The 15,173-nt window shown below is 33.1% G+C and overlaps 2 protein-coding genes across 3 annotated transcripts; both read left to right on the top strand.

Annotated features, from left to right (window-relative positions):
• Positions 1-1,395: 1,395 nt before the first annotated feature.
• On the top strand, positions 1,396-6,322 carry LOC25491226 (uncharacterized membrane protein At1g16860). 2 transcript variants are annotated; one of them, XM_013599109.3, is made up of 6 exons: positions 1,396-1,614; positions 3,023-3,741; positions 3,895-4,016; positions 5,258-5,413; positions 5,555-5,766; positions 5,857-6,322. In XM_013599109.3, exons 2-6 carry the CDS (start codon positions 3,114-3,116, stop codon positions 6,047-6,049), a joined length of 1,311 nt encoding a protein of 436 aa, XP_013454563.1. In that variant the 5' UTR covers positions 1,396-1,614; positions 3,023-3,113; the 3' UTR covers positions 6,050-6,322. The 2 variants fall into 2 exon arrangements, with proteins under 2 accessions (XP_013454563.1, XP_013454562.1); XM_013599108.3 differs by having other exon boundaries at positions 3,023-4,016.
• A 3,187-nt stretch (positions 6,323-9,509) lies between these two features.
• Positions 9,510-10,538, top strand: LOC25491227 (F-box protein CPR1). Its single transcript, XM_013599110.1, has one exon. The coding sequence runs from the start codon at positions 9,510-9,512 to the stop codon at positions 10,536-10,538; it is 1,029 nt and encodes a 342-aa protein (XP_013454564.1).
• Positions 10,539-15,173: the final 4,635 nt, after the last annotated feature.

Raw genomic sequence — 15,173 nt, forward strand, 5'->3', positions numbered from 1 at the left:
TCTGCTGCCACTTTATATGTCTCCTTCTCTCTTGTCATTACCTCCTCATTTATAATTGGGTTAAATATGTTTTTGGTCCCTACGTTTTGCACGATTTTGAGAATTAGTCCTTACATTTCAATAAATGTTTTTAAAATCCCTACATTTTTCCTGAGTTAGTGTAAATAGTCCATATTGTCAAATTTCTAACGTGATGCCAATGTTGACGGTTCAATCTCGCCGGAAAACGGCGAAGAACTTCACCACGAACTTTCTCCGCAGCTTCGTAGATGCGGATCGCCGGTGTTCCTCACACTTCCGGTGAAATATGTTGGTTTAGAGGGGAAGATTTGGAGGCCGAAAGCGATGATGTTATCGTTGAAAGCGCTTGTTGTTGCGGGTGTGGAAGTTGTTGTGGTGGAGATTTGGTGGGGTGGGGTTGAACTTGTTATGATGGCCTGTGTTTCATCAACATGACACTGATGGCAGGGACCAATTGCACTAACGGAGAAGAAATGTAGGAATTTTAAAAACATTCATTGAAATGTAGGGACTATTTTCAAAATCGCGCAAAATGTAGGAACCAAAAACATATTTAACCCTTTTTAATTTTTGGTTTCTCTCCTCACAGTTACGAAATCACCATTTTGTTTTGTTAAGAGAACCATGTTACCAACTCTCTCAATATTACCGGTGTTTCTTCTAAAAAAAAATGCCTAAGGTGTGATTTATCTACCAATATTAAGTTGATTAAACACTTTTTTTTTTTATTTTTTTTTTTATTTTTTTTTTAAGGAAGTTGATTAAACACTTTTAATGGGATCTCTTTTTCCACTTACATTTTTCCTCCATGCATAAAACTTGAATCCCATAACTTATATATTTTGAATCCAATTATATTAATTAGATTATGATTTTCGCTGACTTCTAAAGATAAAGATACATGTTAAAATACTCAAAAGAACAATTTGTATTGAAAAAAAAGTTTTTATATTATTAAAATTGATACAAGATTTTTAAAATAGAATTACTCTTTATAGTTCTTTGACATAAGATGGATGATCGAGGATACATATTAACATTTTCCTATATATATATATATATTATATACATTTAATTGATATCTACCATTAATATTAATGATCTTTTACGCATCACAAATTCTCTCATTTTGATTTTTTTAAGGTAATTGAGATTATAGTTTTAATTATATGTACAAAAAAAATCTTAAATTTCTTTTTCAAAGGAAAAAAAATCATTAACCCAGCTGTCTATGAGAATTAAACTCTATATATTAATATATATATATATATATATATATATATATATATATATATATATATATATATTTATTTTAAATTAATAAACATAGATCATACATAATGCATTTCCTCAATTTTATTTTATTAATTTCTTCACATAACCAAACCAAACATACATGAAAACAATTTTGTTGTGTCTCATCTCTCACAAATCACAACACAACGTTAGATTCTACAAGTCACAAATTCTTTCTTTCTTTCTTTCTTTGTTTACTCTATAAAACAACAACATCACACTTTCACACTCACACTGTTCTTTTCTCTATACTTGCTTTCTGTACCCATCATGATGTTTCTTCCAGATTTCAGATAGGTATGCATACCCTTTTCACTCTTCTCTCTTAGATCCTTCAAATTTCTCAAATTTCATATCTTTTTTCTATAAAGTGCAATTTTCAACTCTCTTTGACTCTTTTTTCTTCACTGTTTCTGGTTTTTTCTTATGCTTATATTTGATTTTTTGATCTTGTTTGCTGAGAAAATTAACATAGCATTATTGAAATTTGATTATTATACTCATTGCTTTTGAGATCACAGTTTCATTCTCTAGATCTTCTTGTTTATAAATTTGACTTTTTTAGTTCAATTTTGTATGATATTCATGCTTTTCTGCTCTAAAATTCATAAGGGTACTTTGAAAGTTTTCATTTTTTTTGGATGCTTGTTTTCATGCGTGATTGATGGGTTGAAGTTGAATAGTCATGGAAGTTTCCCTTTTTTAAATAATATATTTGATTTGTCAATCTTAGGGAATTATTTAGTCTACTAAAATAAATTTAAATGCCAACTTGTAATTATGTGTGACTCCAATTTTTTAATATGAAAAAATGAATCCAGGTTTTCAGTCTGGCACAAGTTTGAAAAAAATCTTTTGGATGTTGACATGGTATTAGTCTTTTCTCCTAGTGTAGATTTTGTTTTTTGTGAGAGGAAAAGCTCAACAATTTGAAACTAGTCATCGAGATTTACCTTTGTGCACCAAAAATTGTTCCACACCACAATTTTCTCTGCATATAGATTTTAGTAGTAGCTCTCTTTCATTAATGCATTCAATTATTAGTGTTCTGTTAAGTAGAGAATGAATGAAAATTGGGAGGACAGTGGTTATGAACTATAATAGAATGTGTGTGGATAAACATTTATAGACATGTAGGTATGCCCTTTTTATAGGTATGTAATTAGTTAAGAACTGTTGAACATTTATGTTCTTTCGGTCTTATTTTGTTTTATTGATTCTTTGTCTTCTGGTAATGATGTTGGGGTAGTTGATATGCTATTTATCTTCATTTGTATGTTGACTAGGTAGTTGACTATCATAGACTTTAATTCGTCTTGTTTATTTCTAGTTATTCAAGTGATAATACACGCAAGATTTTCTTGCTTCATGATGGAAAACGGTTGTTTTCATGCTTTTGTTGCTACGTTACATTTGGAATATTATGTGTTCGCCTTGAATGAATTAATTTTAAACACGACTCACTATCTTCTCAGGGATTTGATTGACAGTCTACGTTTATGTCAATTGAGAATATAAGGCGCCAAAGTTTTTTTTTAAAGCTTAATGTTGCTCTCATCATTATTTGAGTTTTGTTTTATTCGATAGTCATATACTTTTTCTGATACCGTTACTACTACACGACATGGAAATTTATTGCAAACAACTGACTTTGGTTTATTACTAATTCTATTCCTTTTGTGGGTTTTAATTTTGAAACTTCCAGTATTGCTTCGACAATTTGACTAGTCCAGTACCGAGTTCTGGAAATACAATCCCGCGAGATCTCAGACGAGTCTTCTGTAGAAGGTAGATAGATGGGTTCTAGAATTCCATCTCATCAGCTTAGCAATGGCCTATATGTATCAGGGCGGCCAGAGCAGCCGAAAGAAAGGGTTCCGACGATGACCGCAACGGCCATGCCATATACCGGTGGAGACATAAAAAAGTCAGGAGAATTGGGAAAAATGTTTGATATTCCTACTGATGGCTCAAAATCTAGAAAATCTGGACCAATAACAGGCGCACCATCACGAACAACATCTTTTGGAGGAGCCGGTTCACATTCCGGACCAATTCATCCTAATTCTGCTGCTCGGGCTATCTATACTACTTCAGGTTCCATGTCTATTGGTGGCGCGGCTGGTTCCAATTCACAAAAGAAATCTAATTCCGGGCCGTTGAGTAAGCATGGGGAACCGATTAAAAAATCTTCTGGTCCTCAGTCTGGTGGAGTAACTCCAACTGGACGTCAACATTCTGGACCTCTTCCTCCTGTTCTTCCGACAACAGGTCTCATTACATCGGGGCCTATATCATCTGGCCCGCTAAACTCTTCTGGTGCTCCAAGGAAAGTGTCCGGTCCTTTGGAAGCGACAGGTTCGATGAAGTTGCAAGGTTCTGCTGTTCCTGTTCACAATCAAGCTGTCACGGTTCTCAATCAAGGTGATGAATATTCCTTTAGAAGGAATTTTCCAAAGGCCATGTTATGGTTATTAATTCTGCTTTTTGTCATGGGTTTCATTGCTGGCGGTTTTATTCTTGGAGCCGTGCACAATCCTACTCTCCTTATTGTGGTTGTGATTCTCTTTGGCTTAGTTGCTGCGTCTTTCACTTGGAATACTTATTGGGGAAGAAGAGCTATTATGGGCTTCATTGCCAATTATCCAGACTCCGAGCTTAGAACTGCAAAGAATGGACAATTTGTGAAAGTCTCTGGGGTAAGTTTTGCTTCTCTTGACTAAATTAAACTTCAAAGAAATTATATGATTGTCAAGCTAGAGAACATGATACTACTAATAAATAGCCTTTTTGGCTTCTTCAAAAAAATTAATAAATAGCCTTTACCAGTTTGGAGAAGACACTTAAGGCATCAATGACAAGGGTAGACTAGAGGAAGGATAGTTTGGTAGAGATAAAAGGTGATTGAGATAAACATAATGGTCTAATAGATTTAAATGGTCAAAATTGATAAGTTTTTAGATTTAAATGGTCTAATAGTCTATCATTAGACATGACTTGTGACAGGAAATTATGACGATGTTTGATACATGTAGCCGATCCCATTTAGCGAAAAAGGTCCTGGCAGTGGCTGTTATAGTTTCTTTCAGACATGACATGATCTCAAACGAAACAAAAATATAAATAAAATAAGACAAAAATATCATCATGAACGGAGAGCCTTTAATTTGGTCTTGGCTGTTTGAAATAATTTTATTTTCATTGAATGAGCTTCAAATGATACTTAATGATAGCATTTAGGTTTGTGTTCCTTGTTTGCACACTAAACCTCTGGAGCTGCTACTTTTATAAACTGTGACAGGTATCAGACACGTACTTGGTAACCGTACATAGTTGGCCCACCTGTGATATGTAATGATATATGCATCAAAATCTTAAAAATTAAAATTTGGCCCACCTGTGTACTTTTTTTATTCTTTAATACTGTGTTTGGTTAATACAATAGTTCTTTAAATTTTCATCATACTGTTTTTACAACAATCTATAATTATTCTACTCATTTTATATTTAATGTTATCAGCGGTTTCAAATATTGGTGTCAGTTTTTAGGCTCTCCACCATGCCCAATTTCGACTGATATGGCAGGATTTTCCACCATAATCCGATATGACGGCACCACAAATCGGCCGGTGTGGCGGGATTTTGGCTCTCTGCCATGGACTGCCATCCGCCATCGATAACACTGAATGTTATTAATTTTATACTATTAAATTAATGTATTATTTTCTTCCATCCAATTTTGTCATAAAGCAAATATATGTGCAGTATCACTATTATACTTCACTCATGTCTTATGTTGATTAGGGATTTTCGAAGTAATATTTTGCCTCAGAACATCCAGTTATGTTGATGAGCAGCTTGCACTTGATTGGTTCAACATGTACACATCTTAGCAATTAATTACAATAAATGACAGTAATGTTTGGTTGTGATACTGTAGGTTGTTACTTGCGGTAATGTGCCTCTAGAGTCATCTTTCCAGAAAGTCCCCAGATGCGTATATACATCAACAAGTTTATATGAGTATCGAGGATGGGACTCAAAAGCTGCGAATCCTACACATCGGCGACTTTCTTGGGGCCTTAGATTGCTGGAAGTGAGTTACTTAATTTTTTATTATATTTTTAAAATACTTGTCTGATGTCTTATGATGAGATTTAAATACTTTAATGTCTTGTTGTTTTGAGAATATTACTTCTGTTTCACTTGATTGACCGGGATATATGTCATGTGACAGAGGCGTGTGGTTGATTTTTACATCTCAGATTTCCAGTCTGGTTTAAGGGCATTGGTCAAGACTGGTCATGGAGCAAGAGTGACCCCTTATGTTGATGACTCGGTTCTCATCAATGTAAATCCAACCAAAGAAGAGTTATCTCCAGAGTTCATTCGGTGGTTGGGAGAGAGAAATTTGTCAAGTGACGACCGCATCACGCGGCTGGAAGAAGGGTAACTTTTTTATCTATTTTTTGAATATATTAACTAACCTTATCTTGACCAAGAGATGATATAACTTGTGTAACTTCTTTTTAAATTCAGGTATGTTAAAGAAGGAAGCACGGTGAGTGTAATGGGGGTTGTTCACAGGAATGAGAACGTGCTTATGATTGTTCCTCCACCAGAGCCAATTACAACAGGTTGCCACTGGCTCAAATGTATTTTTCCTGCTAGCTTGGAAGGTATAGTCTTAAGATGCGAGGACACGTCCAAGAATGATGTCATACCGGTTTAACATAATGTTGATCAAGAATGTTTGTTGCATCATCTAATTGGTGATTCTTAGATAGTATTCTTTTCCCCTCTATTATTAGCGGTGGTGGAATATAATATTGACAGATTATTATAGATTAAGATGGCAGAAATTGTGTGTATGCGTTTATTTGTTTATTTTTCAAATATATTTAAATAGTTGTATAGTTATGGCTAGCTGGTTTGATGTTCTTTTAGGATTTGTAAACTTTGGTAATGTTTGATGCAGTGAAAATTCTTAAATGTTTGAAGCATATTGTGATGATGCTAACATGCTAAATAGAATACAAGCTTTCTTGTGGTTTTTGCAAATGGTTTCTTCTTCTCTGCCTTGTCTTGCAACAGGTTGTATATCTTATCTATTTTTTCACACCTTGTGCATGAATAGAGCTTCAATATTAATTTGGCTTATTAAAAAGAATGATTTCTTGACTAGTCAGATAACTAACATACTTGCACATCTATTTGCTTCATTATAAACTAGCGTTCAGATGGGTATTCCGTGTCTGACTGTCAGTTCTTTTTTATTGCGTTAATGCATTTGATTTTGATTAAAGTATAAGCCTAAAAATTAAAGTATATGATTTGTGATTTTATTCCTCTGCAATTAGAATAGGTGTGTCAATTGAAATCTTGGATTCAATTTAAAAAATTAAAAAACTTGAGGGACCAAAATTGCGGATTTAAAAAAGGGGGGACCAAAATCCAAAAATTGAATAAAAAGGGGGACCAATACCGCAAATAAGCCTAAAAATTATTTATACCTATATGTCAATTCAATCATATTTTAGCAAAAAGATAAGTGTGAGTAACTAATATATCAAAAATATATAAAAAAAAAAAAATGAAATTGGGCCTGGCTGACCCATGGCCCCACGGATCGGGCCGCGCTCTAGAACGAGTGGCTCAATTTCAAATGGGCTGGCCCATTTATGCCATCGGGCCTCTTAGGCCGTACCAAGTCAGCCCATTTGACACCTCTACATAGAGCTGTCAAAACGGGCGGCCCGACCCGGTCGGGCAACGAGCTTTTTAGGGCCGGACTGAAAAGCCCGGTTTGAATATGAACTTGAAAAATGGAGCCCGAGTCTGGCCCTATACGGGCTAACGGGCCAACCCTGGCCCGTTTTTTATTTTATTTTAAAAAAAGCAAAAAATAATTTTATTAAAATAAATAGCATCATAAAGCATAAGAAACGCTCAACAGATGCAAGAAATAAAACTGTACAAAAACAGTGATAGGTATGAACCCCTCAAAAAGCCTCCAGCAACAATAACAGGAAAAAAAAACACCTAAAATCAAAGAATAAAGCAAGAGTTAATGTAGAACATAAAAGCATGACCTAATATAAGGTATGCATAAATATAACTTAACTATTTGATTGTTTATTTTTTTCATAAGCAAATTTCAAAAAGAATAAACAGTTTACTATTGAAAACAATAAACAGTGCATAAATATAACTTAACTTTCATCATAACAGAATAAATAGTATGCATAAGTAAGAATGAAGTTTAGAAAGGAATTCCAATAGTATGCATAAGTAACTAATGTATGTAACTATTTTTTTTATAAACAATATGCATAAGTAAATATTTATTTATTTAATCTTAAGAATGAAGTTTAGAATAAATGGAATTTCATCGGAACATAATACTATTGAAAACAATTTAGAACTTATTTCACAGAATTTTCAAAGCAACAGTGGTGTACAAAAATAAACTCAGAAAGGGAACAATATAGCAGATAGCCCCTAGTGTAAAAATTTAAAAACAATAAAAAAAAAACCCCACTTGGGTTGTCCAGTAAGTAACACACACAAACCACACAGAAACAAAAGAAAAAAACTACTTGAAATTTTGGCGGGCTGCCCGTAGCCCGAACGGGTTACGGGCTGGGCTAAAAAGCCCTGGAAAAATTCGGGCTCTAATTTTTCAGCCCAAGCCTTACATTTTATTCGGACTTTCGGTCCGGTCCATATGGTCCGGCCCTCGTTTTGACAGCTCCACCTCTACATATAATTGGTTCGAAATATCTCTCCATGCACATTATTTGTTGGAAGTTTGACATGTCATCTAAATTAAAAAAGATAAACAGGATTTGTTACGGTAAATAAACATGATTTGTTACAGTAAATTACAAATATCTATACATATAATTCCAATCAAAATCTAAATTTCATAAAATATCTCTTATTACTTAAAGTTAACCCGTAAGCAATATTTTGCTTTAGATTTACCCTAATTACTCTGCTTAATTTTACTATATTAACCATATCTCTTCTATTATCTCTTATTACTTAATTAAAGTTAATCCGTAAGCAATATTTTGCCCTAGATTTACCCTAATTTCTCTGCATAATTTTACTATATTAACCATACCTCTTCTATTATCTCTTATTACTTAAAGTTAACCCGTAAGCAATATTTTGCCCTAGATTTACCCTAATTTTGATTATCTGCTTAATTTTACTATATTAACCATATCTCTTCTGTTATCTCTTATTACTTAAAGTTAACCCGCAAACAATATTTTGCCCTAGATTTACCCTAATTTCTCTGCTTAATTTTACTATATTAACCCTATCTCTTCTATTATCTCTTTACTTCAAGTTAACCCGTAAGCAATATTTTGCCCTAAATTTAACCTTATCTCTCTGCTTAATTTTACAATATATTAACCCCACCTCTTATATCATCTCTTATCTCTTATTACTATTTAAAGTTAACAAGTTAACCCGTAAGCAATATTTTGCCATAGATTTACCCTAATTTCTCTGCTTAATTTTACTATACTAACCCTATCTCTTATTAATAAAGTTTAACCCGTCTCGCTATTATGTTAGTCAAATTATGTTCCTAATTTCATTGATAATCGCATTTATTGTTCATTCCAATTAAAAGATCAAAATCTCTGTCGGGTCGATGTCATGTTACAATATCAAGGTCGATGTCATGGTCATAATATGATATGATATAGTACCAATGTCTATGATAATTAATATTATGAATTTAATCAGAACAATTATGACATTCAACTAAACTATTTTGTTACATGTTACTGTCAAATATTACCTTCGATATGACGCGTGCGATAGCACGGGTCGATGGTCTAATTATTTATAATTTATACACGTTGGTATAATAAAAACCCTAAACGCTAGTAGACCATAAGCTCACAACCGTTTTGTTTGTCACAAAACAAAGTACTTTGGATTGCACGCTTACAGAGAATTGGCTTCAGCTTTGACAAAGAAATCCATCCATGGCTACAAAAAGTGACAAGGTTAGCAACACTAGCTATATTGCTGATGACATTTCCTTCTCTATTCTTTCCAAATTACCTCTCAAATCTCTCAAACGATTTACGTGTGCATGCAAACCATAGTCTCTTTTATTTCAAAACCCTTATTTCATGCCTATGTTTCGCACCAATTTCATATCTATGCATTGTTCACTGTACAATGACACATATCTCTTCCTTAATATAAAGGAGATATTGCCACATCCACAAGAAGGTTCAGAATTGTATTTGCTCTCTGGTGACAAATTTGAGAATAGGGTCAATTTGAAATGGCCAGTTTCATTTCAACAGGATGAGGTTTATAGTTATACTAATATGTTGGATTCTGGTATTAACGACGTTCTTTGTTTATCTGATCGTGATCATGAATTTGTTGCATTATGGAATCCAGCTACTAAGGAATTGGAAACTGTTCCTTCTAGTTCGGCTCAGTTTTTACCTTTTAATACTGTTTGGTTTCATCTTCATGGATATGGTTATGACCCTGTTAATGACGACTATAAGATCATTCGACGTGTTTATGTTAATCAATATAAACCTAATGACAATGTTGATTGGAATTATCTTCCAACCACGCCACAACCTTTTTGGGAGATTTATAGTGTAAGAAGTCATTCTTGGAAGAGACTTGATTTGTATATGCCTATAGATATAGGTCGTAAGGTGTACTTGAATGGAATGTGTCATTGGTGGGCGAACACGAATGTAGCTGATGCATACATGGTTTCTTTTAACTTGAGCAATGAGAACTTCTTTACTACGCATTTACCGTTGGATATGCAAGATAGCTATCCTAATGAGTGGGTGAAGATAGAAACTGATCCTGACGAGTGGGTGAAAAGGTACTTTGACTTGGTGGTGTTAAATGGGTTCGTTGCTATGATCTCAAAGCATGTAAAGACATCTTCTTTTCACATATATGTTTTGGGCGAACTTGGTGTTAGAGAATCATGGACTAAACTCTTCATTGTCGGACCCTTGCCTGGCGTGGAGCGTCCTATTGGAGCAGGAAAAAAAGGCGATATATTCTTTCTAAAAAATGACAATGAAGTAGCTTGTTTTGATTTAAATACCCAAACAATTGAAGATTTGGGTGTTAAAGGGGAGCCTTTTTTTTGTCACTTTGCAATTTGTAAGAAAAACCTTTCGTTTATCGGAATTAGGAATTAGGTGTTTTTGTATCCCAAGTTTATAGCTTTCACCCAAGAGCTTTATGAGTATTCTTGTTGTTAGGATTTAAGATTTTATTACCAAGATTTTGTTAGCAAGTTGAATATTCTGAAGCCATTTCAATACAAATTGGCTTTCTGTTTTCCCTTAATATATTTACTAGCAAGTGTACGAGAAAGAAACGTTTGTGATATGAACCTTTCTTTACCATTATTATTTCAATGCTCTACTCTCTTACCTATTGCATATTGGTCTTTTGATTCCAATTTTCCTGTAGAAATAGCGTACATTTTGGAAACTTTTGCCAACTGTTTGAACCTAACGGAACCATGTCTGATTTATTTTAATTATTTGTATGTTCCAAGTAAATTAGCTGGGTTGTACATGCTATTTGATTTCTTAATCAATCAAGCTCAGGAAATTTTGTAGTGGCCAAAATTTAGATTTCAAGTATCTTGTACAAGCTTTTGAAATACTATGTACTGACGGTAATACAGTACTCTCTGTGAGAGGATAGATATTTGGTGAAAAAGAGCATGTAGATCCTTATTAAATAAAATAAACAGAACATTTAAATTTATTATTAACTGCACAAGTTTAAGGATAAGAGTACATGTATGTCATGGATTAGACTATTACACCGCAAATCACAATTAACACGTGTGATAGAGTAGACCGATAATTGGAATTCTTTGCTGATTTTGTATGCGTTTGGTTTAGCTTTTCTAGTGTTAGACATACGTTTAGCATGTCATTTTACCGTGAATTTGTGAAGCTAGAATTTTCAGCTTCTAGTAGATTTGTGTTAATTACTGCCGCTCACATTCTTCTATCTTGTAGATGATTTTTTTTCAACCTCACTGCAATTCCATTATGCATGGCTGTAGATATATATTATTGGATTGTTTTACCTCATTGATCAAAAGTAGGTAACTAATAAAATATATACAGGCATTAGCAGTATGTTTTGTAGCAGAATTTTGTTTAGATGTAATAGAATATTCAGTCCACAACTCAAGAAGAGAACGGAGGCATTTTCCTATTTATATTGTTTTTCCTCTCTAAGTCTCGGTGAAGAATACAACAACAACAACAACCAAGCCTTATCCCACTAGGTAGGATCGGATACATGGATCAAATTACCACCATAATTATAACACATTTTTTCTATGGCCATAGTGTTGGCATCTTTGTTGAACTGTTGTTATACATGTTAACTAATAATATAAAATGCTTTTTATGTGGATCCTCATTTCAGGAAGAAAAAAAAGTGGTATAATTGTATTCACCTGCATAAATGTTTACATAAACATATTATTCTTGACAATCATACAGTCACTCGTTATATGGAATTTGGATAAATGACAATGGATTAGCCTGTTTTGATTTAAATACCCAAATAATTGAAGGTATGGGTGTTAAAGGTGAGTCTTTCTGTTGTGAGGTCGCAATTTATAAGAAAAATCTTCTTCCAATTGGCCGAATTAAGAATTAGTTGTATTTGGATCCCAAGTTTAAAGCTTTCATACTGTTAGATTTTTTTAGTTTATTATGACGTATGAAGTGTATGAAAAAGAAACATGTAGCATATGATTTGTTCTTAAGTCTTTACCATTTCTATTTCCACGCTCTTCTCTCTTTTCTATTGCATAATGTTCTTCTATCCATTCCAATTGTAAGCATGGTATTTTATCTTTATTGAATGCTCGCAATTGCAAGTCTGTGGAACTTCAAAAGAAACCAGTAATTTAGAATCTGCTGCATGATAAAGTGGCAGTGAACTCAATTGTAATATTTTTGTTATGCTTTTGATATTAATCTCTTGTTTCTGGTTTTGTGCCATGCCACATTGTCCTGATTCAGCTGTCAAGGTTTAGACACTGCTCTCGAGTTTGTATGATTTTGATCAACAAGCAAGCAGTCAGTGTTCTTTGATTTTTCTCAATATGTTTTGATTTAAAGATACTAGCAATTTAGAAAATGTCCAGTTCCTTGTTTTATGTAGAGTGGAGAACTAGGTTGTATGTGACTCAACGCACAAACAACTGTGCTTTGATTGTGACAGTAAGTAATATGAGTAGAAACTACATGACTCCAGGCTCTGGATGTGGAGTGTTTTGACCTTTTATCATCACTATCATAGGTCCAACTAGCATTACAAAATGCTGGCAGACTAAGGCAAGTTTGTTGGCTGCTAAACGAGACCAAAATTAGTGGTCCCATTGAGATATCAACCTGAACATGCTTGTAACACTTTTGCAAATTGTATTGACAAACTGTTGATATCACGACCGAATGACACTGTCGTTGCTACTTCTGTTATGTCTTAGGAGTTGGTCGCTGCCACAATCATCTATTTGTGCAACTTGTCTTTACTCTTTATGGTTTTTTTGTTTTGTTTTGAAACATCATAATTATTAAACCAACAACCCATACAAGACGTAATAGTTGTGGACGAGCATAAACAATACAAGAAAAAAACCAAACTCCAGGCAGTAAAATACACGGCTATCATGGAACACCAAAACCGTGCCAACATGGCGCTAACCGCAGACCCTACCCCCAGCTCTGAAAACAGAAGCAACTAATAACAGCAACTCTCCCTAGAAGCATAAGCAAAACAGTAAAAAAAAACCAGCAGTAGGAGCTGAAAGCACCCACCGACCCACAAAAATCTCCTCCACGACACACACCAGCAACAGCGCTGTCAATATACACAGAAACTCGAGAAAAAACTCCAATTATCAGGTAAGGCATCCTTTTGGGTTCCAACACCATTCATAGAATAAACATGCCGACACTTTAGTTCTATCCAACACCCAACTCCAAGACCTTCACTTCCTCCACCAATTCATCCACCCTCCTTACCACATTCTTAAAGATTAAGCTATTTCTAGCATTCCAAATAACCCAAAGTGCCGCGTGCCAAATAAGCAAAAGACCATTCCGGTGCAGCTTATTTCTCGTCTCCCTACTCCAACATTCCCAATGAATAAAGAAATTTGGTGGAACAACGAAGAACTCCAGCCAAGAAAACAAGTTAGCCCAAATTTGGCAAGCCACCTCACAATGTAGAAAAATGTGAGAAGATGTTTCAATTGTAGTATTGCACAAAACACACACATCCGATGCGCCCGGCGGTAAAATGTTACACACTAAGAGGTTACTTTTCGTTGGAATCCTATCCTAAAGAAGTTTCCATGAGAAAGCCACCACTCTTTAGGGAACCGGACTTTTCCACAAAAAAGTAAAAACTCACTTCTTACTATCACTCCACCTCTCCTCCCAAATCATGAATCACACAATGTGACCAAGTTTGTTATGAGCACAAAAAGTAAATTTTATATAAAGAATCACACAAAAAAACACCTAAATTTTTGTCTTTTTTAAAATTAGTTTTTTTAGGAGAAAATTGTTCAAATTTAAGAGTAATTCATTCATATATCACATTGAGTTTTAGTGATATTTGTTACATTAGTGTATTTTGATAAGAGAGAATGTTATATGAATGATTTAAAATAAAATAATTTTGATTAGAGAGAGTGATTGGTTACGAGAGAGATAGACACAATGTCACCAAAATTCAATATCACCCAATTACAACCCTATTCTTAACATACAAAAGAGTCATAATGTGTTCTTTTAAGTGTAATTATCTGTATATATATTTAGTATATATAAATTCCTATTTTTATTATTAAAAAACTAGTGTCAATACGTATATAAACGTGTCTGTCTTTTCGCTTTTTTTATGAAAATAATCGAAGTTATAGATTTATCTAATGATTTAAAAGAATTAAGTCATTTACTTGATAAGGAACTATATAATGTAAAAGAAATTAGCTAAGAATAAAATTGAAAGAAAAAATGAACAATTTCTTTTTCTTTTTCACATAATACGTTCAATTACTTTTGACAAATAAGATTAAAATAAGCTTTCGTTATAATGTCAAATATAGTTTTTATTGCAGTGGACTTGTTCTTTTTTATAATGGCATTGAACTATATTTTTAAGTAATAATTTAAATGATAATATAAAAAGGATACAATAGTAATTGAAATACTTTAAATGGAAGACAAAAAAAGGTAGGAAACCCAAATTAATAGAGTTGTATTGTATTGTCTCTGTATATTGGCATAGATAGATATACATTGCTAAATGGCTAGCTAGTGACTTTTTTTAGGAACATCATTAGTGACTTATCATATTATTATTCATTTTTTTTTTAAGAAAGATTATTATTCAACTTAAAATTTAAACAAAAATAAACTTCATGTTGAATCATAATGTGTGATAAGAGTTAAGAGGTGTTTGTTTCAAGTTTATTTTTGAAATTTAGTTTTCATAAACTACATGAATTGAAATTTTATTCTGAAATAATTTTAAAATTATTCTTAGTCAACATTTATATTATTCTTGAAAATTAGTTTAAGAGAGATGTTTATGATTAAACATGAATTTATTTTCTTCTTCACGAAAACTTTTTTTTCACACTTAATAAAACATTTATTTAACGAATCTCTTTTTTCATCATTTATTAATATTTATAAACATTTTAACTTTTCGTTTTACTTCTTCTAATTAGTTAAAATATTTATAAAAAATAATAATAATAATTAGTTGAATCGTTAAAC

This window comes from Medicago truncatula, chromosome 4 (genome assembly GCF_003473485.1).
Source record: "Medicago truncatula cultivar Jemalong A17 chromosome 4, MtrunA17r5.0-ANR, whole genome shotgun sequence".
NCBI classification, from domain to species: domain Eukaryota; kingdom Viridiplantae; phylum Streptophyta; class Magnoliopsida; order Fabales; family Fabaceae; genus Medicago; species Medicago truncatula.